The sequence below is a fragment of the Salvia hispanica genome, chromosome 3 (assembly GCF_023119035.1).
Source record: "Salvia hispanica cultivar TCC Black 2014 chromosome 3, UniMelb_Shisp_WGS_1.0, whole genome shotgun sequence".
Taxonomy (NCBI): domain Eukaryota; kingdom Viridiplantae; phylum Streptophyta; class Magnoliopsida; order Lamiales; family Lamiaceae; genus Salvia; species Salvia hispanica.
In genome coordinates this window covers 26,370,406-26,393,656 of record NC_062967.1, presented here as the reverse complement: position 1 = coordinate 26,393,656, position 23,251 = coordinate 26,370,406, and the positions used below count along the sequence as shown (strand labels likewise).

Genomic DNA, 23,251 nt, shown 5'->3' with positions numbered 1-23,251 from the left:
TAATGCATAATTGGAAAAGTTAGAGGGAGATAGAAAAAAAGTTTTTTAAAGTCTTGTTAGTAGAGAATGAGTCCCACCTCATTTGAGATAAATGAGTTTCTAAAATTAGAAATTCCATATTTTTCAGGGACGGACTAAAAACGAAATAGTTCATACTAGTATTTTTAGGCACGAATTAAGTATAAAAATGAAATACTATTGACGGACAGAAGAAAAAAAGGGATATTAAATGTCGGACGAATGGAGAAGTTTTAGAATTATATACTTCCGATTGTACTTTACATCTAAATTATAATTTTCAAGTAAAATGGAGTAGTTTCTCTTTTTCTTAATGATAATCATAAATTAAATTGTAGCTAAAAATTGGACTAAAAAGGGAAAAAAAAAACTAATTCAACGGAACGGACATCTTATTTCATTAAATCCTTTTGTCTTTATATGATTTTCTTATTTCGCCGAATCCTTTTTTTACGGACATTTTAGTTGGTTAAAGTTTATTTAAAAATAAAGAAGCATGTAATAAATGAAAATTATTAAAGTGCATTTCCTAGTAACACTAACCTGACAGCTAAAAAGCTAATATATTTAATGAAATAAATCTAAAAAATATCTCTAACACAAATCTAAAAATGGAGTAGGAAAAAAAAAAAAAACGAAGTTCAAGGTATAAAAATAGGGAAAAGATAAACGTACATAATTGTACATGTACATAATATTTTAAAAAAATTTAGATTTAAGTGAATTTAATTAAAAATTAATTTTGTTATTTATTGTAATATATGTAGCAATAACAAAGAAGTGATATAGAAATTTTATGTCGAATCGTAGCATGATTTCGACTATGATTTGAATTAATATACAATATTTAGTAGAAAATATATATTTTATTAAATATACAAATATTTAAGTATAAATTTTAAATCTTTCTTGAAGTGTTGCAAAATGATTAGTATGAAATTTATTTTAAATCAATTAATGTTTATAAAATGATTTTCAATGTAAAATGTTTAAAAAAGTTCGATTATGTACGTACGTATACGTACGTTTATCACTACTCATAAAAATATAATAAATAAGAGCTTGACAAGAGAATGAGTGATCAAATCAGTGAGAAGAATATGTAATAGTAAGTCTGATTAAAAAATCTTTTGCACATTGAAACGATAAAAAAGGAAAGATCGCAATCAGCTTTGATATGCAATTTGATTCTTTCTCCCATGTTTCTGGTCCAACCAAACTATAATAAATATTTGCCCTATCACATACGTCTAGTATTTATTTCTATGCTTTTTGTTTGCATCTGATCTCAGATCGCACCTAATTTACCCATTTAATAAACTCCCACCTCAACTTTTATCATTACTATTTCCTTTTTTTCCCCCTTCTAAATTAACTTTCTAACAGTGGTTATGGACTTGCCAAGCCTCCATCTCATTGGATTTGATTATGTAAGTTATAAGTAGTATTTTTCTTATTTTTAATTGACCACCAAATTTAATGTCAATCTTTTTTATTACTGGTAGTAAATTTTCTTTCTAGTGAGATGACTCAAATTTCTATTTGCAATACTCTAATCTTTTTCTATCTATTCATTACTAATATTATACAAAAAGATTTGTACCGTCCACCACTTAGAATATTTTTAATGGATAGAGGTCATGTGAAATTAAAGTCTCAAAATTTCAACACTAGTTTCACATGGCTATAATCTTTTTTTTTTGTTAAAGATTTATACGTATGGCTATAATCGAGGATCAAACTTCTTTATGTTTATTTAAAAATAGATTAATCTCTTTAATTAATCACAACGAGATGAGTAGTTAGTGTCCGAATCCTATTATATTTGATATCAATATTACGTTAAAGTAAAATTGTGATAAAAAGTACTCCTATATAAACATTAAGGGTCCGTTTACTTGAGTAGATCATTCATGTATCTTAGAATTATCTGATCTAATGACTAATATGTATATTTCATGTATATTTCTAATTATACGGTGTCTTATTTATCTTCCCTATCAAACTATCTCTAATACTATTGCATGTATGAGAAAACCATTACATGGTGTCACGTACTAGTAGGTTATGTTCGATTTGCGAGATTATATATCGATTAAATATGTACTTATATTTAGTTTATGAGATTGAATTTTACTATTTAATAATAATTATGTAATAATTAGTGGCTACCTCTTTTAACTGAAATTATCTCGTAACTTAAAGTTAAATGGATAATAATGGAGTAATAATTAATCATTGCAAGCCCAGCCCAATTTAGTATCGGGCTGAACATATTATTCAGGACCCATGACTATTTTCAGGTATGTCGAGCCCAATTTAGTAACAATGATACTATAAAACTATTTGCCTTGAATAAAATTGAAGAATATTATGGGCTAATGGAATACGAGTATGTAATTTGGAAAAATATTTAGGTGTGCCGAAAAATACTAATAAAAATATGATATGGAATATAGATATAATATTCTTTGTAATCACGAATTAGAATGCAAATATACTACAACTGAATCTTATTAACTTTGAAACAACGAATTAGTAGAATGCATGCACCTAATTTTAATCATCAAAATGTGTGAAACAAAATATTAATGCAAATTACAATTGATTGAATTATTATTTTGTTGAACTTCTTCTCCAAATAATGCAACAATTTATTTATTTATTCAGCTGCAATTCTACTCCAAAATGTTAATATTAAATATCAATATTTGAAAAATGAGTAATATTAAAAAAAGAGTATTGATATTTGTAGGAAAATGTTACTGCTATATCGATTTTACAATAAGCTGATAAAATCAACCCCAAAATAGTCTTGCGATTTCACCGGCACCGGAAAATTCTCGCCGCCGTATGAAATGGAGGACGAAAAGCTGGCCGCTTACTACGACGACCTGACTCGTAGAGGTGGCGGCGCCGCCCGATTCAAGCAGGGCCTCGGCTTCTCTTCCAACAATTCATCCCAAAACGACGACGTTCCGTCCAGGGGCTCCGCTCTCCCCGCCGCCTCATCATTCCTCAGTAGCTTCGTCAGAGAATCCAGCCCTTCTAAAACTTCCGGCTTCGAAAAGCAAGCGCAGCTTCAATCAATCCAAAACAAGCTCAGTAAAAAGCCTAAGCCCCGGAGCCCTAGCCCTAGCCCTAGCCGACACAGAATTAGGGCTAAACATTCAAATCGGCGTAGCACGAGCCGGAGCCCTAGCCGAGATAGAATTAGGGATAGGAATTCGGAGCGGCGGAGCCCTAGCCGGACGCGGTCCAGGCGTCGGTCTAGGAGTAGGAGTAGAGAGAGGAATAGAGAGAGAAGTAGGAGGCATGGATCACCGGAAGAGCGGTGGTTGGATAAAGGGAAGAAGCGGGAGGTGGCGCGTGGTGGTGCTAGGACTGATTTTGCTAAATTGATTGGGGGTTATGATGATATGGTAACTTCTTGTTGGAATTTCAGGCTGTTTCACTCTTGTTCTTTTGATAAATTTCTAGAAATTTGGTTGAATACTGTGTCAATCTGCATCCAGTTGTTAGTATTTTTTAAATTATTTCTCCAAGTTCTGATTTTGCATTTACAGATGGATATCTGAGTAATTGCACTAAAATTCACTGCATATACTACTTTTCTGTTGTTTCTTTGTGGATTCTATTGATTGTACTGTTCTTCATTGAAATAGACACCAGCTGAAAGAGTCAAAGCCAAGATGAAGCTTCAGCTTTCAAAAACTGGTAAAACTATCCTCGTTGAAATCTTTAGTTTTTTTCGTTGGTTCTTGTGTTGCTTTTACTGGCTGCTGCGTACACAGATTTGCTTTTGATAATTTAGATTGATACCTACTCTGTTTCCCAGTCATGCAAAAGATTAGTTTTGTAAGCCTGCAGCAGCCCCTGTCTAAATGTGTATGATGGTACATCTCAGTATCTATTGAATAGGTTTTCGGTTTTCGGTTTTCTAGCAAAAAATAGTAACTTTTCGGATGATATCATGGATTAGTGAGGCCTATGAAGACATGATCGAACATCAAAGTAGAAGTGGTTAATGTTGATTGCCCTTGGTTTCAAATGTTCTCATAGTTTCAGTACTCCAAAACTTTTTTGTTGTGAAAGGATGCATTTTTTCCATGTTTCAACAGTAACATAATATTCTCCGCAGCTGAAAATGATGAAACGATTGGCAAAGGCTCTGGATGGGAGCGTTTTGAGTTCGACAAGGATGCCCCTCTCGATGATGATGAGGAGGAGATAGAAGGTAAATTGCTCTGCTTATCCTCTCTGTAATTGGCCTGACCCTGACTAATTAATTTTGCTCCTATATGCTCTCCCTCTCTCTCACTTCGGCTTGTTTGATTGGGTGATAGTAGTATTAATATTCTTTGGTTATGTTTTGCATTATGGTGGTGGATGATGCTTGCAATTGAAAGACAGAATCCTCATCTTGTGTAATTGTGATGTTATGGTCCTCTTTATTCTTGCATAAGTGTTCTGCGTTTGATAATGATATTTGAAAATGAGGTTTTGAAATTGTGAAAGAGTGTAAATTAGATCATGTAAGAAATGAGGTGCGCTACCGATTTTGTAGCTCTAAGTGTGTGATACTAGTTTCTACAACAACAGGGAGCTTTGGCTACCCACAACCCACTCTTTAAATTAGTTATAGCAATAATGCTCATCAAATACTGGCAGCTGCGGATGATGATGCTGCGTTGGTCAAGAAAATGGGACAGAGCTTTCATTTCTCTGCAGTGTCGGTAATAAAAGTCTCATTCATTGCTCTACTACATTTATGTCTTCAAAATTCTAATTTATATCTACTGTTTCATTTTTTAAGGCGAGGAAAGAGGAAGAGATGAAGGCTCTTCACGATGATGCAATCTTTGGAGTCTCTTCGCACCCAACACCTCCTGCAGAGACAGACGACGAGGCACAAGTCGCGAACCATGGAGATGAAAACGTTGAAACTGCTCCTGCGCCAAGTCTTCTAAGTAACCAGGTGAACCAAATGCACAAGCACAATTGCACATTACAAGGAGAAGAATCCAATGCCATCTATTCAGCTCACGGTGATAAAACTTGTATCTCTGCAGGTTTTAACCAGGCAGAAAGGATCTTGGCGTGATCGTGTTTGCAAACGATGAAGTCCTGGAACATTTTTGTGAGGTAGTACAATATTTATAACCAGTATTTAATGGTTTTATGTGAGTATATAATATAGGACACGGTCGAAGAATTAGTGCCATTAGAAAATTTTAAGCAGTTTGTAACATTGGTCATGGAATTAGAGCAATGATAGTAACATTGGTCATGGAATTAGAGCAATGATAGTACCATTGGTCATGGAATTAGAGCAATGATACATGTCTGAATTTGGATGATTTTGAGATTGTTTGTCAACTTATTTATTCCCTAAGAATCCCAGATACACCTCTTTACTTTTTTTCTTGGATAATCACAACGCAATACTTGTACTATATTTTTATTTATGAATTCAAATATATATCGTCTAAGACTTCAATTCTGCATTAAGGTTTTCATTCAAAACTCCAAAAATTCATGTGGATGATGACATGAAAAATAGTGTAAAAATTGTGTGATAGATATACTACATAATATGATTGTTTTTTACTACTTACAATTTACGCACCATACTCGTGTTTATACACACAAAATGGCTCAAACATCTAACTTATTGGTTATAATCAACCGAGTTTTGGTTCGGTTATGTGAAATGTTTACAACTGAGATGTCAACATTCAAGTAAGAAGGTAGATCTTTCTTCACATACAAATATAAGAATTACTACAAGTTTAGACAATTCTTATAAATAAGTTACACATGGTTGCTAAAATACAATACAATGATTACAATACCTAATAACCTATTCTTGTACATCCATAAATAGACAAAGAGGTCAATAATCTATAGTAAGTATAATATAATGATATTGAATTTGACCTGGTTCCATTCAAGAATATGTTAAATCTGCTGTCATGTTGATCTCTCAAAACCACCTCCAACCTGCATGTGAAGCCACTCTGCTTGCGATCCTCTTGCATACACTCCCGGTGTTTGTGGCCCGTATATCATCCCGTTGGCATCAAATGCAGGTCCAGCTAGCTGCATAACTCAGAAAATTTGGAAGATATAGCATTAAGCAAGTATTCAACTGAGAAAAGGTTAGGTAATCATGCTTGAATACTATGTTTTCATTGTGACAAAAGAACAAGTTCAATAACATGACAGCAGAAGTAAAGATCAGTCATATATGAAGTAAAAACGTGATTTAATCGTTGATATGTGCAGGCATAGCACCAAAAAACAGTGAGAGAACCCCATATTCATCTTAACCAAGATAATATATTTTACTTTCTATAGATTTTGGAAGAATTTTCAGGACAACAAAGCACAAAGTTCGTCGCCTCTTTGCCTATGTTTTGCAGAAGCTAACGTAAACAAGTTGGATATAAACAAAGGTTCACCAAGATACCTTCTAGTTTATGAAGTTTAAAGCTTCTGATAACAAAATGATACCATTATAAGAAGTCAAATTGGCCTCATTATACTTCTTATCTCAGAAAAATAAAAAATGGCAGTAAATTGTAAATTAACTTTAAGACAAACTGAATGTCATAAGTTATCTATAGATGCTTTTAGACATACATCTTTGGAAGAAAAACCTTCTATTGTGGGACTTAGCCTTGAGTTAACTGCTTCAAGCTTCATCGACAGAAACTGGAGCAGAAATTACAAAGAAGACAGTCAGATTCAAGCATGAGGGCAGGGAACATTTGAGTAAGCAACAGAAGAAGAGCTACCTCAACTTGACGTTGTAGGGACTGGATGTAATTAATTATTTCATCAAGAACAAGAGCTTTTCCAATAACCTGAAGGAACATACATATTTGATTAGCCATTGCTTCTCTAGTTAACCGTATACTCTTAGTAGTATTATATTCAACATACAGTAGATATGAACCTCAACAGCATCAGATGTTACTATAAGAATTATCACAGTTATCAAAAGAGAAGTATGAGGCCAAGGCACCTTATTACATCCCGGTACCAAATCTTGCAGGATTTTCATCCTCTCGCTGATCTTCTCCCTCCGAGCCTGAGATAAACAAGAGAAATCAGAGATGAAATATACTACAAACGAACATGTATTTGGATCTCAAATCAGGCTAGCAAGAACTGACTCTTTCAGCTAAACTGTGGCTATCAGTAGCTTGACCCCTTCTTGCTCTAACATGGATGTAGTCTTTAGGCGGCTCGGGTTTACTTTTCTCCTCAACCGGCTTGCTGCTGCTCCCCGAATGTGTTTCTGCTTCCGTCTTCAATTGATCCTCGGATTCAGATACCTTCACTCGTTTTGCGCTCGAATCACTCTGTCACAGAGAAGATGGAGCAAGTTCTCATGATCATTTTCTTCAATTCAAACGAATAAAATTGACACAAACGAAAATCACCAATGAAATGTACAAAATGAAGAGATTTTCCCCCAATTTTGTAATGCCTGAATAAAATGATCTAGCATTCTTACTGAAATACATAAAAATGAAAACTTTACAGCAAAACAACATTTAATATTGAGAGATAAGGCTAAATTAGAAAAATCAGCTCAAGAAATAGTATGAAATTAATGCAATTCGAAACACAGAGATAATAGAAACTCTCTCTCTCCCTCTAGAACAGCCATTGATTGAGAAGCAAGGTATACCAAGTCTTGATTAGCACTGCTGGTGGAGACAATTTTGGAAGAATCGTCGTCAAACGAGCTCCCAACATCCCTCCTCCGCTTGGCGCCGCCGTTCCCGCTCCCGCTCTGCTCCGTCACCGTGGATTCCTCATCTCCTCCTCCCAAATTCCCCATCCTGAGCCCTAGCCCGCCGCTGCCGGAAAACGACAGCAGCCCCGCCAAACTGTACGAATTAGGGTTCGCGGAGGCTGTAAAGGACGCCTCATTCACCAACGGCGGGTCCATTGCTCAATTCCGTTTCCAATTTTGTGCAATTGAATTTCCCCCCTTTTTAGCGGTTGGGGTGTGTGATGGAGTGTGTGGATGAATGTGGAAAGTGTGAATGAAGTGAGAGCGTGGAGGGATGGGGTTAATATAAAGGAGTGAGAGAGAGTAATGGTTACGGAGAGTGAAATTGTAGTGATGATGAAAGGAAGAGAGAGAGAGAGGGGTGGAGAGTGTGTGATGTGAGGCTGAGGAAGGAGATATCCATTCCTGCGCCTCGTGCGCATGTTAGCATTCACCCTTTCGTTTTCGTTGATGCTTTTTTCTTTCACCTCTTTGTAACTCATTTTCCCCTTTTGGAGTAAGGTTCATAGCTTCAATCCAACTCTCACTTCATATGGTTAATTTAAAATGTAGTGACTTGGTATGTGTGTGTATTTATTGAGGTTGTATTTGGTAGGTAAGTTTTGGCTAACATTGACTTATTAACCGTAATTTAATGATATCATCTTAGTGTTTGGAAGGATATACGAGAGCATCTCCAATGGCTTTAGGCCAGCCATAGACTAGCCACTCTCTTTCTCTGTCACGTCATCAGCACAAAAAATCCACCTGCCACATCATCATTTTAAGCAAATAGGTAGCCTCAGGCTAGCCACAGGCTGGCCGCAATAAAAATAATAAAAAACAACTACATTTACGAAATTAAACACAAAATATGGAATTAAATTTACGACACATAATTTTATATAAATTAAAAAAGGTCCATCCTAAAAAAAATTACATAATAAAAAAAATCATAAAAAAATACATTAAAAATGCAACAAAAAAAATGCATAAAAAATAAATTTAAAAAATGCAATAAATAAAAAAAAATGCATAAAAAAATACATTAAAAAAAATGCAACCGGCTAGCCGAAATTGAGCCCACAATGGCGGCTAGCGGGATCGGCCAGCGGTCGGCTAGCTCCCGCAAATCGGCTAGAGCTCGCCGATCGGCTAGCCGAAATTGAGCCTACAATGGCGGCTAGCGGGATCGGCCAGCGGTCGGCTAGCGCCCGCAAATCGGCTAGAGCTCGCCGATCGGCTAGCCGAAATGCCGCTGGCCGGTTCCAATGGTTCGGCTAGCCAACCGGCTAGCGACGCGAATCGGCTAGCCGGTGGGCTAGCCGCTATTGGAGATGCTCTTAGGAAGTAGTAGTTGTGTGATTAGTTATTTCCTCCGTTCCACTCTAAGTGAACCATTTTCTTTGTTGGAATGTCTCATTTTAAACGACACATTTCTAAAAATAAAAACATCAGTGTCGCTACTTTTTTCTTTATCTTAATTTATTCTTTTCACTTAACTCACAAAGCAATACTCCACTTAGAGCGGGATGGAGGGAGTATAATCCATGTCTAGTATTGCCAATTTTCACTATCACACATAAATAGTCACAAGTCTAATTTTGTGTCATGGGTTGGAACACTGGCGGGAAGGCATCATAAAATGGGAGAACGAGGAGGATAGGTGACATGTGTCTGTTGGTGTCGATTATGTGCAAGGGGTTGGAATGATGGCGAGGAGCCGCTGAAGATCTATGAAATTTAATTTTTATCGTTTGCTTTTAGCTTGCTAGACTAGTCTGAAACCCGAACGTTTATGGTTGAAGTTGAAATTTTATGTCTGACAAACTATAGTTATAGTAGCTCATGATCTGAATAGGACTGACCTAAAATTTGATGGATTGACCCGATTGACATCTCTAAATATAAACATTAAATGAACCAAAAAAAATGTGTGTGTTTTCCTCTATGCCCGGGACTCATAAGTATTCTCTGAATAAAAGAAAGGGAAACATTGGATAAACCAAAGATAAATCATAGGAGTACTCATAAGTAATCTCTGAATAAAATAGAGAAAAATTTCATTATATCAACTTCTTCACCTAGATTTTGCTATCACAGTGGAAAATGTGAAGTAATGCCCGAAGAAGTATTCGGATCAATATTCTAGTACTCCTATATTATTATTAGTATTAGTACTATTATTTTTGTACAAAAAAGAGAGTATTATGTTAAAAATAAGTATCAAGTACTATATAGTATGTTAAATAAAAGTGATACATTCTTGTTGTGATTAAGACGAAGCCACGTGTTTTGTTTGGTTTATTAAACGAAAATTAATTAATGAACTTTTATATTCAATAATCAAAATAGTTCCTTTTTTTCTCACTATGCCTAACGCAGTATATATTTTTCATCAAACATTACTAGTGATGAGATAAAGTCTGCGTTCAATCATACCCAATTTGGTAGTTCGTTTAATAAAGGGATCTTACTTTACAAAGCCAAAATTCCAATCAAACGTACACTAATTTCTTTTGCACGAAATTAATAATCAATTCATCGAATATAAACTTACTAATTAAACCTCCAAAATCTAACAGTTGTGGGCATATGTTCCAATATTCCATGTGTCGAAAATGGAGAAGATGGTTAAATATTTCTTTTCATTTTGGCTCAAATCAAAATATTCTTTTGAGAATACCATTGGTTATTGACTCTTAGGTAGATTTTAGGTCCATAAGATAAACGTGCAAGTTCTGTTTCGAAGTACTTTCATCATAAATAAGTGTTCATAATCCTCAAAATTAGTAGTAGGAGTACTAAGTATATCAAAAAATGGATTGTCTATTTTATTCTTTCAAATTATAACATGATAAGTTGAAAAAGTACGTACATTATTGGGATGTTTGACATATTTTACCTTAAATTGTGAAAGTGCAGTACCCCCCTTAAGAGAATGAATTTAATAGTTTAATAGGCAATTTGCTGGTAAATAACTAAATTGATTTTGTATAAGAGCCTTAAGTTTTGTCAATTTGTTCAGATTTTGCAACCAAACTATTGATTTATTTTGATTTTGTAACCAATTAAGATTTCAACGCTAAAACAACTTAATGATTTGCTTGTGTACACTACCGGACATCAACTGAATAACGTCAAGTTTTAAACAACGAATCAACATCGCATTATGCTAATTAAATTAAGTTATTTCATTTCTTGATTTAGAGTTTTAGACTAAATTAGTCTCATTTGCCTTGCTTACCCCTACCAAAGACACCCTTAATATACCGGAATTTTAGACAAAAAACATTTATGGGATGGGAGGAACTAGAAAGTAAGGTATGAGATAACATAACATACTAAGTTGACACGTCTAGAGTTTTTGGTGTAGACACTATACAATGAGTGATGTCTACATGAGAGTGACCAACACCTTATTTTTAGGTTTTATGCTTTGTTGGGCATTAGGCACATGTCCTAAAGGCAATGGTTTGGTATTAGGGTTTCGTGACTATTCTTTTTCTCATTTAACTATTTGTCCATTTCATCCAAATATGGATACATTGGAATAGGGATGTGCCCACAAAAGTATTTTATTGTTGCATCAAAATAGCTAGTGAGGGAATATGAAATGTGGAAGACAGGCCTTAGAAGAAAGATTGATGGTGAGTGGTGTTTTTTTTTTCAAACTTGAGAAATGTCAAGGTTTCATTGGTAGTTTCTTATAAATCCAATCATGGTTAATTCACTTCTCATTTTTATTTCCCTATGTATTTTTCTTCACTCTCAAGTGGTACTGTATTCGTTACCCCTTTTTTTTTTTTTCTGAATTTCCTCTTGTTCTTTTTATTATTAGGGCATCCACAATGGTTACCTATCTTCGGAGCCCATCTCATAGCTTATCTCCATTTTTTCCTGACGCTTCGGAGCCCATCTCATAGCTTATCTCCATTTTTTCCTGACGCTTCGGAGCCCATCTCATAGCTTATCTCCATTTTTTCCTGCCACGTCAGCAGTCAGAGCCTATCTCTCTGTAATGAGAGCCCATCCCAGAACCTATCTCAGAGCCCATATCATTTCCATATCATCGTTATTTTTATATATTTCACTTGTAATTATTGGTGTAAATTAAAGACAACGTAATATACGACAAAAAATAAATTTATTAAACACAAAATAAAATATAAATAAAACATCCTATATTAAAAAAAAAAACAAGAAACAAGATAAAGATAGATATAATTGAAATTCATATCACCATGGAGAGAATTAAAATTGAAATTGAAATCGGAAAGAGATGAATGTGAATTGATGGAGAATGAAGTATATACAGAGGATTAAAAATTGAATTAAATTTGTGACAAAAATAAAAATTGGGGTACCGGCTGATGCTAATCATCGGCGCTGGGGGCGAAGGCCGGGGGGGGAAGATAGCCTCCCTGCCCACAATGGTAGGCTTTGAGAGGTGATGGGGGGGCCGATCGCTCGGCCCTTGCTATTGGCCTTCATTGTGGGTGCTCAAAGGCTTACAAATTCTTATAAATATATTTACTAATACTTTGTGTTTCTATACCATACCTTGTGGTGCTTAAATATGCAATTTACTTATAAATGGCTAAATTTAGGATTCAAATTTCAATATACTAGTACTATTTTCCAAATTAAAAATAACAAAACTTTTGAATATAACTAAGTGGAAAGTAAATGAGCTCATATGTAGTACTCCTTCCATCCTCCTAGTTTCAATTGAGTCCGACACAAGTTATAAGAAATATAAAGAGCGATTTGGGACTCTAATGGAAGGACGGCTAAAATGGACGATTGAAACTTTTAATAGGGGACAAAGGAAGTACTGTGTTGTGTTTAAGTTTCAAACCAATAATCGATTCATGATTTGGTACTTGACAATACTACTCGCAAGAAACTTCTCTTAAATTGATTAGATTAGTCATTTAAAGCTTTAACGGGTGGAATGCAACATGTCAAAATCATTGCAAATTTGAAAGAGCTTTTCACCTTTTTATCAAGAAAACATTATGGACTAACTATTACTGCTATACATTTTTTACTATTTGAGTATGGGCATAAATTTCAGCCCATGATTATTGTAAATAATTGAAAAACCCAACAAAATTCAAATGGGTTGGCCTGCGTATTCGTTAATAAATGGACTCACATAAAACTTTAGTTAAATTACTAATGGGCCGATTCGTGCTTTAAATTGTGTTGTATAAATAACAACAATTAATGGATAACTTTTCTAAACCTATAATTTATTAATGGATACTAAGAGAACGAAATTTAAAAACGAACAATTTAAATTCCTTATAACATGTCATATTCCAACATCAATTATGAACAATTTTGGATATCGAGTGAATGGATGGTGTTCAAACTTCTCATAAGCACCAAAACAATTAACTATATTCTTTAGTCACATCTCTACAGGTGTTTGTCCTTCTTTGTTTATTGCTTTTAACCTTCTAGTTACGATGTCTTGCTTGTTGGTTTTGTTGTTAAGTTGTGATTGTCTTGTGATTTTGTTAAGGTTCTCTTAGTACTTGTTTGTTGCTTGTTCATTGTTTACGTTTGGTTTTTGTGGTCTCTTGCTGGCCGCTCTTTATTCACTTTGAGCATTTTATTCTCAATCAAAATTTTTGAGAATCCACGTATTGGAAGTTTGTCAATCAAATTTAAAAGTGTTTTCCTCAATGATCAATCCATCACTTAATGCATAATCATTAGACAAAATAGGCAACCAAGATAAAGGCAGCAACTTTTAACACAAAACCAATTTACTGCCACATCCAATCAATTCTATGTACTAGTATATCAATAATTATTGAAACCAATAAATTAAAAAAAAAAAAAAAGGTTGCAGCTTGCAACAATATCTACAAAAAGAAGCCAGACCACACGTGATCCATCCCACTTTAACTCACAAATCTCACATTCCCCAATTTCCCAGAAACACAGTCACACACATGATGCAAAATTCTTTTAGGTATAAAATTTGCTGTGAATTCAATGAGGAATACCATCTTCCAATTCTTTAATCAGAAACATTCATAAATGTACAAAATTACAGGGGAGAGACAACCAATTTCTTTCTAAAAATCTCATCTTTCTAAACTAATCTAAAAAAAAAACAATCCACCAGAGAAATGCTAGTATTTGTTGTGCTATTTAATACTCCATGTGTAGATTGGATATCATTTTCATTTACCCCTGTGTACAGCAGTCTTGAAGAGCAAGATGTATAGCTTTTGGTCCATTGAGAAATACATAAATCCACCCACTGAGTGTGTCACAAATGACCCAAAACTGGTCCCTACTATGCAATGCCAAGCAGGTCCATATAACCCATCAAACTCCTGTCAAAAGCAACACATCATGACTATATAATTAATATGGTGACTTGTGATCTTTGTATAGTACTCCCTATACATGGATATTACATGTTCTTGTTTTCTTTTTTCACTCTATATATATTTAACCACATATAGGCTAAACATAGGGGTATCCAATCCAATCATATAAATAATTGAGACAGTACAGAAAATGACCAAAGCCCTCACCACAAACCAAGAACACTGATTAAGGGCTAACTATGGAAACTTAGTCACCTTTTTTAGTGTGAAAGCTAGAGTCTTGGAATTTAAGGGTATCCAATCCAATCATATAAATATTGAGACAGCAAAGAAAATGATCAAAGCCCTCATAACTAGTTAAGAACACTGATTAAGGGCTAACTATGGATTTAACTTGGTCACTTTTTTTAGTGTGAAAGCTAGAGTCTTTGAACTTTGGGGTATCCAATTCAATCATATGGATACTTGGGACAGCAAAGAAAATGATCAAAGCACTCATCACTAATCAAGAACACTGATTAATTAGGGCTAACAATGGATTTAACTTAGTCACCTTTGTTAGTGTGAAAGCTAGAGTCTTGGAACTTAGGGGTATCCTATCCAATCCAATCATATGAATAATTGGGACAGCGAAGAAAATGATCAAAGCCCTCATCACAAATCTAGAAGACTGATTAAGGGCTAATCACGGATTTAACTTAGTTACCTTTTTTAGTGTGAAAGCTAGAGTCTTGGAAGTGAACATTTCCAAGCTATCGTGCGCCTTTCTTGCACAATTGACGGCGTGAATTTGCATGAACGGCGGCATATCAACGGCCACAACTTTGACGCCGTTGCGAGGGAGGAAATCGGCGAGCTCAGCCTGTGAGGTGCAGAATGATTTTCTTCTACCTCTTCCATTGACGGTTGGAGGGATTGATGAGAGCGAATTTCTGGCCCTCACAACTTCAACACCTTCTTGAAATTGAAACCACTTCATTTTCTTGTCGAAAGATTGCATTTTGGGGTGTTTCTTGGATGATGGCTTGCTTAAATCGTTGGCATCCTTCTCCTCCCTCACCAGCTGGTTTTTGTCCACAATTTTGTCTAAAACGGCGCCGTTTCTGGCGTGGTGGCTGGTGGATTTGGTGAGAGTGATGCATGATGAGTCGTGGGAGACGAGTTTCTTGTTGTTTGTGTAGAGTTGGGAGAAGCGGTGGGAGATGGTTTGGATGGTGGAGGAAGGGTTGGGTTTCTGTTTTCTTGATGTAGGATCCATGAGTTTTTGGTCTAATGATATGATGAGAAAGAGATTTGGGGAAAGTATGTAGAGTGTGTATGTTGTCACTTGTAAGTTATTACTGTAATGTGAGAGAATATTGTGTGTGTGTATGCTGTCTCATATCTAGAAGGTGCATGATGGTACTTAATGCATTAACAGAAGTACTTGGAATTTTCATGTCAGTATCTGTTTTCTGTTTTGCAAGGGTGTGATTTAGCCACCTAACTTAAAAAAACCCATTCAATTTCATTTTCTTTTTAAATGCTTCATGCTTCTGTTCATAGGTGTCCTAGAATTTATACAGCCTTTGTTTCTTAATTTTGGACATATTGTTGGAATCTCAAGAATAGGAAACGATTTTGTATCAGAAAAAATGAAACTGCATTGGATTGGAACATTTTCTCTAGCAAAGAGGCGCTAGTATTTCAACAATACTTACATAATCACAATTTGGCAATATTTTGATTTGTTACAATAGAAAAATCTACCCATAGATTATCACAAAAACTTCCATGTCCTCCCCCACCTTCTCCCTTCTCATGTCTTCTCTATTCTCCACTGAAAATGACAAGTTCTTACTAAGGATTTTTACATTCTCACTCTCCATATCATAATACAAACTAGGCAGTCTTGAAATCTGAGTGTCATAGATCACAAAATGACATAAACATATGGTTATATTTAAGTTACAGGGAGGTTATACATGTGATGCCAACTCAGGTTATGTACAGTACAACATATAAATGATCGAGTCACAGGAAAATTTTCCAAGATTGGTTTGATTTCACAAGTTCAGCTAATTCCAACAGTCTTAATTGTAGAGGCAAATCATGCAAGGACAGATTATGCTTCTTAAGGGTGTTTTCTGCTCTCTATTTAACTGTGTGTTAAGAGCTTTTAGGTAATACCGGCCGACTTTGAAGTGATGTGCAATGCAATAGGCGAGCTGCTATGCTTTTAGTTCCATGGACTAGGGAGCCTGCCATCTCGAAAAACTGAAGTGCCGCCAGATGCTGCAGGAGAAGGGGATGAAGCTATATAACTCGCTCCTGAAATAGAAACTGATGGGGGTCCTTGTGCAGCAGGTGCGAACCGCGAAGGACTACCTGCGACTGCTAGTGTAGTCCTATAGGAGTGGGGTACCTGCGACCGTCAAAGCAAGTTAATGGACTACATGACTAAAGCTCTAGGGTTGCAAAGTTAGAGAAGTCCGAGACTTAGATCCATGGCTATTAAGTTTTGGACAAGGTAAGAGCCATAACTAAGTTTCACAAGTTATCTGGAAAACTTTGTAATCAAATTAGACAGCAAGCCATTCCCAGAGTGGAATTATACAGCTATTTCTAGATCACAAGAGAAAATGAATAATCGAGTGAAGATTTGAATAAATACCGCATTTGAGAATGGCTTCTTCTGTTGGGAGTCAGAAGATGGTGAACAACTGCTTGTACGGACTAAATGACGAGAATGTAGATTATGGTTTGAAACATCGTCGGCTTCTCCTCCCTCCATATCACCACAAGGATTTCCGTCTTTTCCTATTCTAGGGGTATTTACTCTAATCATTGAACCCGAATCAGTTGTGGTATCCACTTGTAGTGGAAGAGGAGGGCGACTTGGCATTCCCTGAGCACAATTCTGTCTCTTTAAGTGCTCTTCTGCGGTCAGAATCTGTCAACAAAAAAACATACCACATGATTACAACCTTATAGCAAGATTCACCATCAACACCAAAAGAAGACATGTTACCTGTTTGAGTACTTGTACTAAACCGTGCTTTTTCTCATTTAAAACTACCAACTTCTCCTTAACCTCATTGATTCTTTTATCGGCACCACTTGTAGCATTTTCATCGTTGATTTTCTAAAATGCAAAAAGAAAGATTTTACTATTGAGAATATGCAACAATCAACGTGAGAATAAACAATAAGAGACAATATTTTGTTTATGATTCATGTTGCTGTGTTCAAAGGCCAAGATGGTTAAGATCAATGTTACTGATCGCAGGGCTCCTCTGATTTCACAGATCGATAAGCAATTATCCTGCATCTCATGTCAGCTACCCTACTAGAATAATACAATATGCTGTATTGGAAGAAACAAATTTCAAAGAGGGGAAAAGAAAAGAGCAGCAGGCATAATGCATTGAACTAATTTTTCAGACCGAATCGGATTCTTCAGTGCAGTTACTAAGATAATGCTCAGTACAAATATATAAGGTCTCAATGTGTCACCAAGGTTCGTCTCTTCACATATTCATTCTTGTATGAACAGAAATTTGACTTCTAAACCCAACAAATCATTTAAATTCTCATAAGCAAATGCAACCTAAACTGAGCAAACATGAAAAATCTCTTATACAACTACGAGCTTATTCTGCTGGCCATCATGGTTAATGCATCGCCTTAAAGTGAACACTCCTCTTTACCATACAATCAATTGAAAGTAGCAACGACAGCAATCTCTACACATCACACATACACACGCAAAAATTCTCTACCAAAGCCACAATTAGATCCCCCAAACCCCAGAATATAAAATCATCCCCATCAATTTGAAATATAAAATTCAGTATAATACCTCGATCGCCTTATTCACCGGAGTCTCTGATCCACCGTCGTTCTTGACAGCCTCCGCATCCTCCTTCTCCTTCACCGCCAAAACGCTATCCTCATCCACCTCCTTTCTATCCTCCCCGGTATCCTTCTTATCCCCTTCTCCCTTCTTCAATTGCCCCTTTACCATCAACTCAGAATTATCGACATGATTGATTTCAGTGGTTGCATCACGCGTGGAGCTCGGATTAAGATTTCCACAGGAATTGGGGGCGGGAGAAGGATTAGGGTTTGAAGTCGTTGCGACATCGGTGCTGAGGCGAGAAAGGGCTCTGGCGCGACGGCGGAGGAGGATTTTGAAATGTTTGAGAGAAATTTTAGGGGCGGGGCTCGGCCATCGGCGAGGGACGTCGGTGGCTTTGTGGAGGTTGCCTTTGTACAGTGATATCGCCACCATTTTCTTTCTCTCTCCTTCCTTCCGTTCCACTCTCTAATTATATAAATTTTAAACAAAAATCAAGCTATATTTATTTTCCTATAAATTCAAGTTATTATTTTTTTAATAATCTTCAAATAAAATAGATTTGGAATGTCATATAAAGTTTGAAGTGATATACTAATAGATAATTAATTTCTATAATTTGAAAACCAAATTTTATTACAATATTCAATAGAAGGACTGCAGGAGTATAAATAACTACAAAATCATAAAAAAAATGTTTTATTGCATTTGGTGTAAAACTGAAGAAGAAGAAGAAAATTTAAGTATAATCAACTTATTCTACTCACATTTTCTAATAAAATGAATATAGAAAAAGGAGTATGATTTAATTATAGTAGTACTAACTTTTCTCAATCAATTTTATTCAAATTGTACTGAATCAAGGTGAGAAATTTACATTCAGACGCCAGAGTGGCGTAGGGCCGTATTGTAGCTCAATGTTTTGGCAAATAGGTCGTACCATGTGCGACGTGCGCTTAGGCACTTCAGCTAAATTTAGCCATTTTTTCTTCGGTCTCTGTATTATTCTCTCTCTTAATTTACCATTTTTCCCCTTAAACTATTCTTTATCATTTATACAAAAAGATGGCAGAAAAGTTAATGAGACTGATAAAGCGGGACGAAGGGAGTAGAATTTAAATTTTAAAATAAATTTAAGTTTAAAAATAATATTATTATCCTTTTTCATGTTATTACGTAATCATATCTGCTTCTAAAATTTATCATGTTCTCTCTAGCATCATTCCTGGGGTGATAAATTGTGCAGATTCTGAGATTCTGATAACGACCCAATCAAATAAGGTCAAATTCTAACCCTATTTGAATCATCAAGTTTTTTATTGGGTCCCAACTCATTAATTTTAGGGATATTGGCATTTAATATCACGAAACTTTCAAAAAGTTGGGTTTTTCCACGAACTTTAAAATTGGCAAATAATATCACGAACTTTATCTCGTGTTTGTTTTTTCCCACGAATGAAAAAATTGCAAATGAAAAGTTTATTGGTGGACGGACGAACGAAATAGGAAGTTTATTGGTGGACGGACGAAAATTGCAAATGAAAAGTTTATTGCTGGACCAAAGGAGCATTATTTTATGGGATTTTTTTTCTACAGTATCAGGCAGGTTGCTAACTACTGTACTAGTTTGACCCAATAGAATTAGTATTATAGTCCAAAATAAATAATCTTTTGGCCCAATAGAATTAGTATATATAGTCCGAATTAATTAATCTATCTCATGAGCCAGACTCTTGGTATAACTATTTGGCATGCAATTCGATCTTTCGGTCTCGTATTTTATTTCATTTTTCGTCGAACCTGCTTCCGAGCACGGAATGCAGCTGGATGATTAGATCCTCCTCTTGAGGGGTGAAGCTAGTGAGATTTGGATCAGGCTTCCTAGCACTGCTCCTGCATCTATCTCTGCATTTCTTCCCACTTCTTCTCTCACCTACAATCCAAAGTTTCAATTAATAATTAATAATTCAATTCAATTAATCAACGTTATATACATATACCTGATCTCTTGATTTTTGCTTCTCCATCTTCGCTCCAGACAGCCTTCATCAATTCGGAGGAGCTGGTTTTTACCATTAGTATATGATTTTAGAGGAATTAATTGGGAATTACAAGATTAATTGTGACAAATTTAAGAGGCTTTTAATAAACAAGGAGCTGATAAAGAGGCGACAAAAGCATGGGGTGAGGTGTATTTGCATGACTACATGCATCTTCTGTTCATATTATTTTTTTTTGGAATAGAAAAATAAAGAGGGGATTAATAAATAAAATTTGTGGGATAACATGCGTTTTTGTGTTTGTTTTAATGGTGCAAAGGGATGTGGAAATAGGTTTGGATTGGGTGAGTTATTTGGTTAAGTATAGATTTGAGCTAAGTTTAACTAATACTCCCTATATATTAGTTCCTTTGTCCCTCAAAGTTTGTTTCACTTGGAATTTATTCAAAAATAGACATTAAAATTTAAATACACTTCTCAATTTCCTTAACGTGGGAACCTTATTCTACTACATACCTTCATTTAATATAAATTTAAATAATTTGTTAAAACTTGCGTCGGATCAAATTGGGACAAACTTTGTGGAATATAGGGAGTAAATTATAAATGGTGGTGTAATTTAACGTGATTAATTACAAGGATTAACTATTTAAATTGAGAAGAAAAGATTAGAAGCCAATCAAATATCACAACTTATGTGTGATTGAAGAAGTACTATAGGGGTTTTATGACGTGGAATTAAATGACAATAATGTTGCAATAAATTAAGAGGGTGGATTTTCTGTTTCTTATTGTATTTTGATTTGATTTTATATATACTAGTATTAAATTAATGCACACATTTTAATTATATTTATATATTGGACTTTGTGAAATAAAATACGGTGGAGAATCGAAGATCGTGTTGTTGAACATTCCCACCTCACTTTTCCGACTTTTCAAATGAACCTACCTATTTTTAAAGGATTTATCACGTTTAAATATAATTGTGCAATAATGTCATTAAGTTTTAATTTGTCGTGATATTAACTTTTGAAAATGACAAATTAATGTTTAATTCTAACTAGCTAGATGTTGTCTTGCTTACAGCTCACGAGGGCTGGAAATTTGAAAGCAAAACTTCAGAATAATTGTAATATGTTTTGGTGATTGTTCTTTGAAATTATACAATTCAACATGAGTTCAGATAATTTAATAAGCCTATTGTACTTCTGATTATTTATGTTGAATTCTATTTGATATAAATGTATAGTAGTCTTTTCGTTTGATTTACTAGTATCAGTTTGTTATATATAGTTACGGATTCAATTCTCACATCAGTTGTGAGAATAATTGGTGTGGGGTATATAGACTCAATGGTTCTATCACCTAACAGGCTAGTCTTTTGGCGATAAGAATCTCCTCATCCATTTTTCCTACTCCACTCCTCATCCACCTCACAATGCAATAAAATAATCCATCATCACTATTTAAAATTGGTTATAATTATAATATTATTTTATTATATTGTAAGAGGTGGATGATGAGTGGAGTAGGAAAAGTGGATGAGGAGATCCTTACCGGTCTTTTGGGCTGAGTTCTCCTATTTGGTCTGTATCAATTGGTGCTTTCATTGATAGCCCAAACGGCTCGGAGTGATGGCCGGGCAACGAACTCGTCATGACCAACGAGTACGTTTAGGGCCAACTGGGAGTGGTGACCCACGGAGTGATGGCCGGGCAAAGAATCCGCCGTGACCAACGTGGCAGTGACCAACGAGGAACTCGAAGTAGTGGCCTGGCAAAGAACCAGCCGTGACCAACGTGGCCGTGACCAACGAGGACGTTGGCCCTTAAAGGAGGGTTGAATGTTACGAACTCAATTCCCACATCGGTTGTGAGAACAAATGGTGTGGGGTATATAGACTAAATACGTTCTCTCACCTAACAGGCTAGTCTTTTGAGCTGAGTTCTCATGTTTGGACTGTATCATATATGTATACTCCATCCGTCTCAAAAGAATAGAAACTTTTGAGACGATACAAATTTAAATAAACAATTAATAAAATAAGAAATAGATAAAAAAAAAATAATTAGAGTATTGTTAGTGGATAATATAATCCATCTCATTAGAAAGAAATAATTAAATTATCAAAATAGAAAGTGAATTATTTTGATAGGATGGAAGAATATGATAAGTATATGTTTATTATACTCACTATCATATTATGGGAGGTACTTATGTTGCGTTTGCATCAGAAGATTTACATATATATTAAATAAAATAAATTTAGGGAACATAATTTAAGTGATATATTGTTAGATTAATTCAATTGATACATAAATCACATATCACGTGCTAGAAAATATAAATTCTAATTCACGAATTCTACAATTTAAATTAATTAACGATTATAATTGATTCTCCAAATAGAATCAACGATGACTTGCTTCTCCTCCATGTAAAGATTTTGCAGTACTCGACCAAAGATCTTTTAATCTATTTCTTAAACTCTTGTTCGATCTTTGTATGAGCAAAATTTATCAAACAAGAAATGAATTTACCTAAAAAAAGATAAAGACATAGTTCTCTTTGCCTTAGTACAAACAATGCAATATGTGTTTAATTTTTATACTATCCAGCCATATTTTTTTATTTTGGATTTTCCACGATATTAATTTCAATTTTTTTGATAAGTTACTCATTGCACTCATTAATTTGTCATAAACACTATCATATTTTATCAAATTTGAATTAAAATTTGTGGCAATTTCATTTATTTTAATTTTTTTTTGATAAATTACTCTATATCTATTGAGGTAAGACTCATTTTCTGAAACACTTTCATATTTTATCAAATTTGAACTAAAAATTGTGAAAGATTATTGATAATGTGACAAGATTATGTTTAATATAGATTAAGCCTTTTATGCGATTCACGAATTCACAAAAAACACAATATATTTTTTGGTGCTAATAATAAAAGGCTTAATTAATCTATAAAATTTGTTGAGATATCAAATCAAAAAAATTTATTGGCAACGGCTACATTGATAGAGACTTAATTATTGATAGCCTACATTATAGAGCTTACTATAATTTGGGATGGGGTTTGGACAAAGACAAATCAAATCTGTTGTTTTCACTCTGTAAAGGTGCAACGGTGGAATCTAATGGCACCACAAAATCATAATTTGAACTATCTTGGGCAGCCTGTTTATTATTTCAATAATCCATATTTAATTGGACCCATCATCAACTTTCCAACTAA

The 23,251-nt window shown here is 34.8% G+C and overlaps 5 protein-coding genes across 7 annotated transcripts; 1 reads left to right on the top strand and 4 right to left on the bottom strand.

Moving 5' to 3' along the window:
* The first annotated feature begins 2,781 nt into the window (after nucleotides 1–2,781).
* Nucleotides 2,782–5,440, top strand: LOC125213715 (serine/arginine-rich splicing factor 4). The gene is made up of 6 exons (XM_048114403.1): nucleotides 2,782–3,440; nucleotides 3,684–3,735; nucleotides 4,160–4,255; nucleotides 4,690–4,754; nucleotides 4,835–4,996; nucleotides 5,091–5,440. The coding sequence occupies exons 1-6, from the start codon at nucleotides 2,877–2,879 to the stop codon at nucleotides 5,139–5,141; spliced, it is 990 nt and encodes a 329-aa protein (XP_047970360.1). The 5' UTR covers nucleotides 2,782–2,876; the 3' UTR covers nucleotides 5,142–5,440.
* A 315-nt stretch (nucleotides 5,441–5,755) lies between these two features.
* LOC125213716 (transcription factor bHLH79) lies at nucleotides 5,756–8,291 on the bottom strand. Of its 3 annotated transcripts, none has more exons than XM_048114406.1 (6): nucleotides 7,721–8,290; nucleotides 7,200–7,388; nucleotides 7,049–7,114; nucleotides 6,819–6,887; nucleotides 6,681–6,735; nucleotides 5,756–6,120 (listed from the first exon to the last, which is right to left on the bottom strand). In XM_048114406.1, the coding sequence occupies exons 1-6, from the start codon at nucleotides 7,982–7,984 to the stop codon at nucleotides 6,101–6,103; spliced, it is 663 nt and encodes a 220-aa protein (XP_047970363.1). In that variant the 5' UTR covers nucleotides 7,985–8,290; the 3' UTR covers nucleotides 5,756–6,100. The 3 variants fall into 3 exon arrangements, with proteins under 3 accessions (XP_047970363.1, XP_047970361.1, XP_047970362.1); XM_048114404.1 differs by having other exon boundaries at nucleotides 6,664–6,735; nucleotides 7,721–8,280; XM_048114405.1 differs by lacking the exon at nucleotides 6,681–6,735 and having other exon boundaries at nucleotides 7,721–8,291.
* Nucleotides 8,292–13,811: 5,520 nt separating this feature from the next.
* On the bottom strand, nucleotides 13,812–15,947 carry LOC125213717. The gene is made up of 2 exons (XM_048114407.1): nucleotides 14,870–15,947; nucleotides 13,812–14,166 (listed from the first exon to the last, which is right to left on the bottom strand). The coding sequence occupies exons 1-2, from the start codon at nucleotides 15,419–15,421 to the stop codon at nucleotides 14,011–14,013; spliced, it is 708 nt and encodes a 235-aa protein (XP_047970364.1). The 5' UTR covers nucleotides 15,422–15,947; the 3' UTR covers nucleotides 13,812–14,010.
* A 136-nt stretch (nucleotides 15,948–16,083) lies between these two features.
* Nucleotides 16,084–18,469, bottom strand: LOC125213714. Its single transcript, XM_048114401.1, has 4 exons — nucleotides 18,005–18,469; nucleotides 17,174–17,287; nucleotides 16,817–17,095; nucleotides 16,084–16,567 (listed from the first exon to the last, which is right to left on the bottom strand). Exons 1-4 carry the CDS (start codon nucleotides 18,434–18,436, stop codon nucleotides 16,382–16,384), a joined length of 1,011 nt encoding a protein of 336 aa, XP_047970358.1. The 5' UTR covers nucleotides 18,437–18,469; the 3' UTR covers nucleotides 16,084–16,381.
* A 1,064-nt stretch (nucleotides 18,470–19,533) lies between these two features.
* LOC125213719 (transcription factor MYB46-like) lies at nucleotides 19,534–20,121 on the bottom strand. The gene is made up of 2 exons (XM_048114409.1): nucleotides 20,002–20,121; nucleotides 19,534–19,934 (listed from the first exon to the last, which is right to left on the bottom strand). Exons 1-2 carry the CDS (start codon nucleotides 20,075–20,077, stop codon nucleotides 19,786–19,788), a joined length of 225 nt encoding a protein of 74 aa, XP_047970366.1. The 5' UTR covers nucleotides 20,078–20,121; the 3' UTR covers nucleotides 19,534–19,785.
* Nucleotides 20,122–23,251: the final 3,130 nt, after the last annotated feature.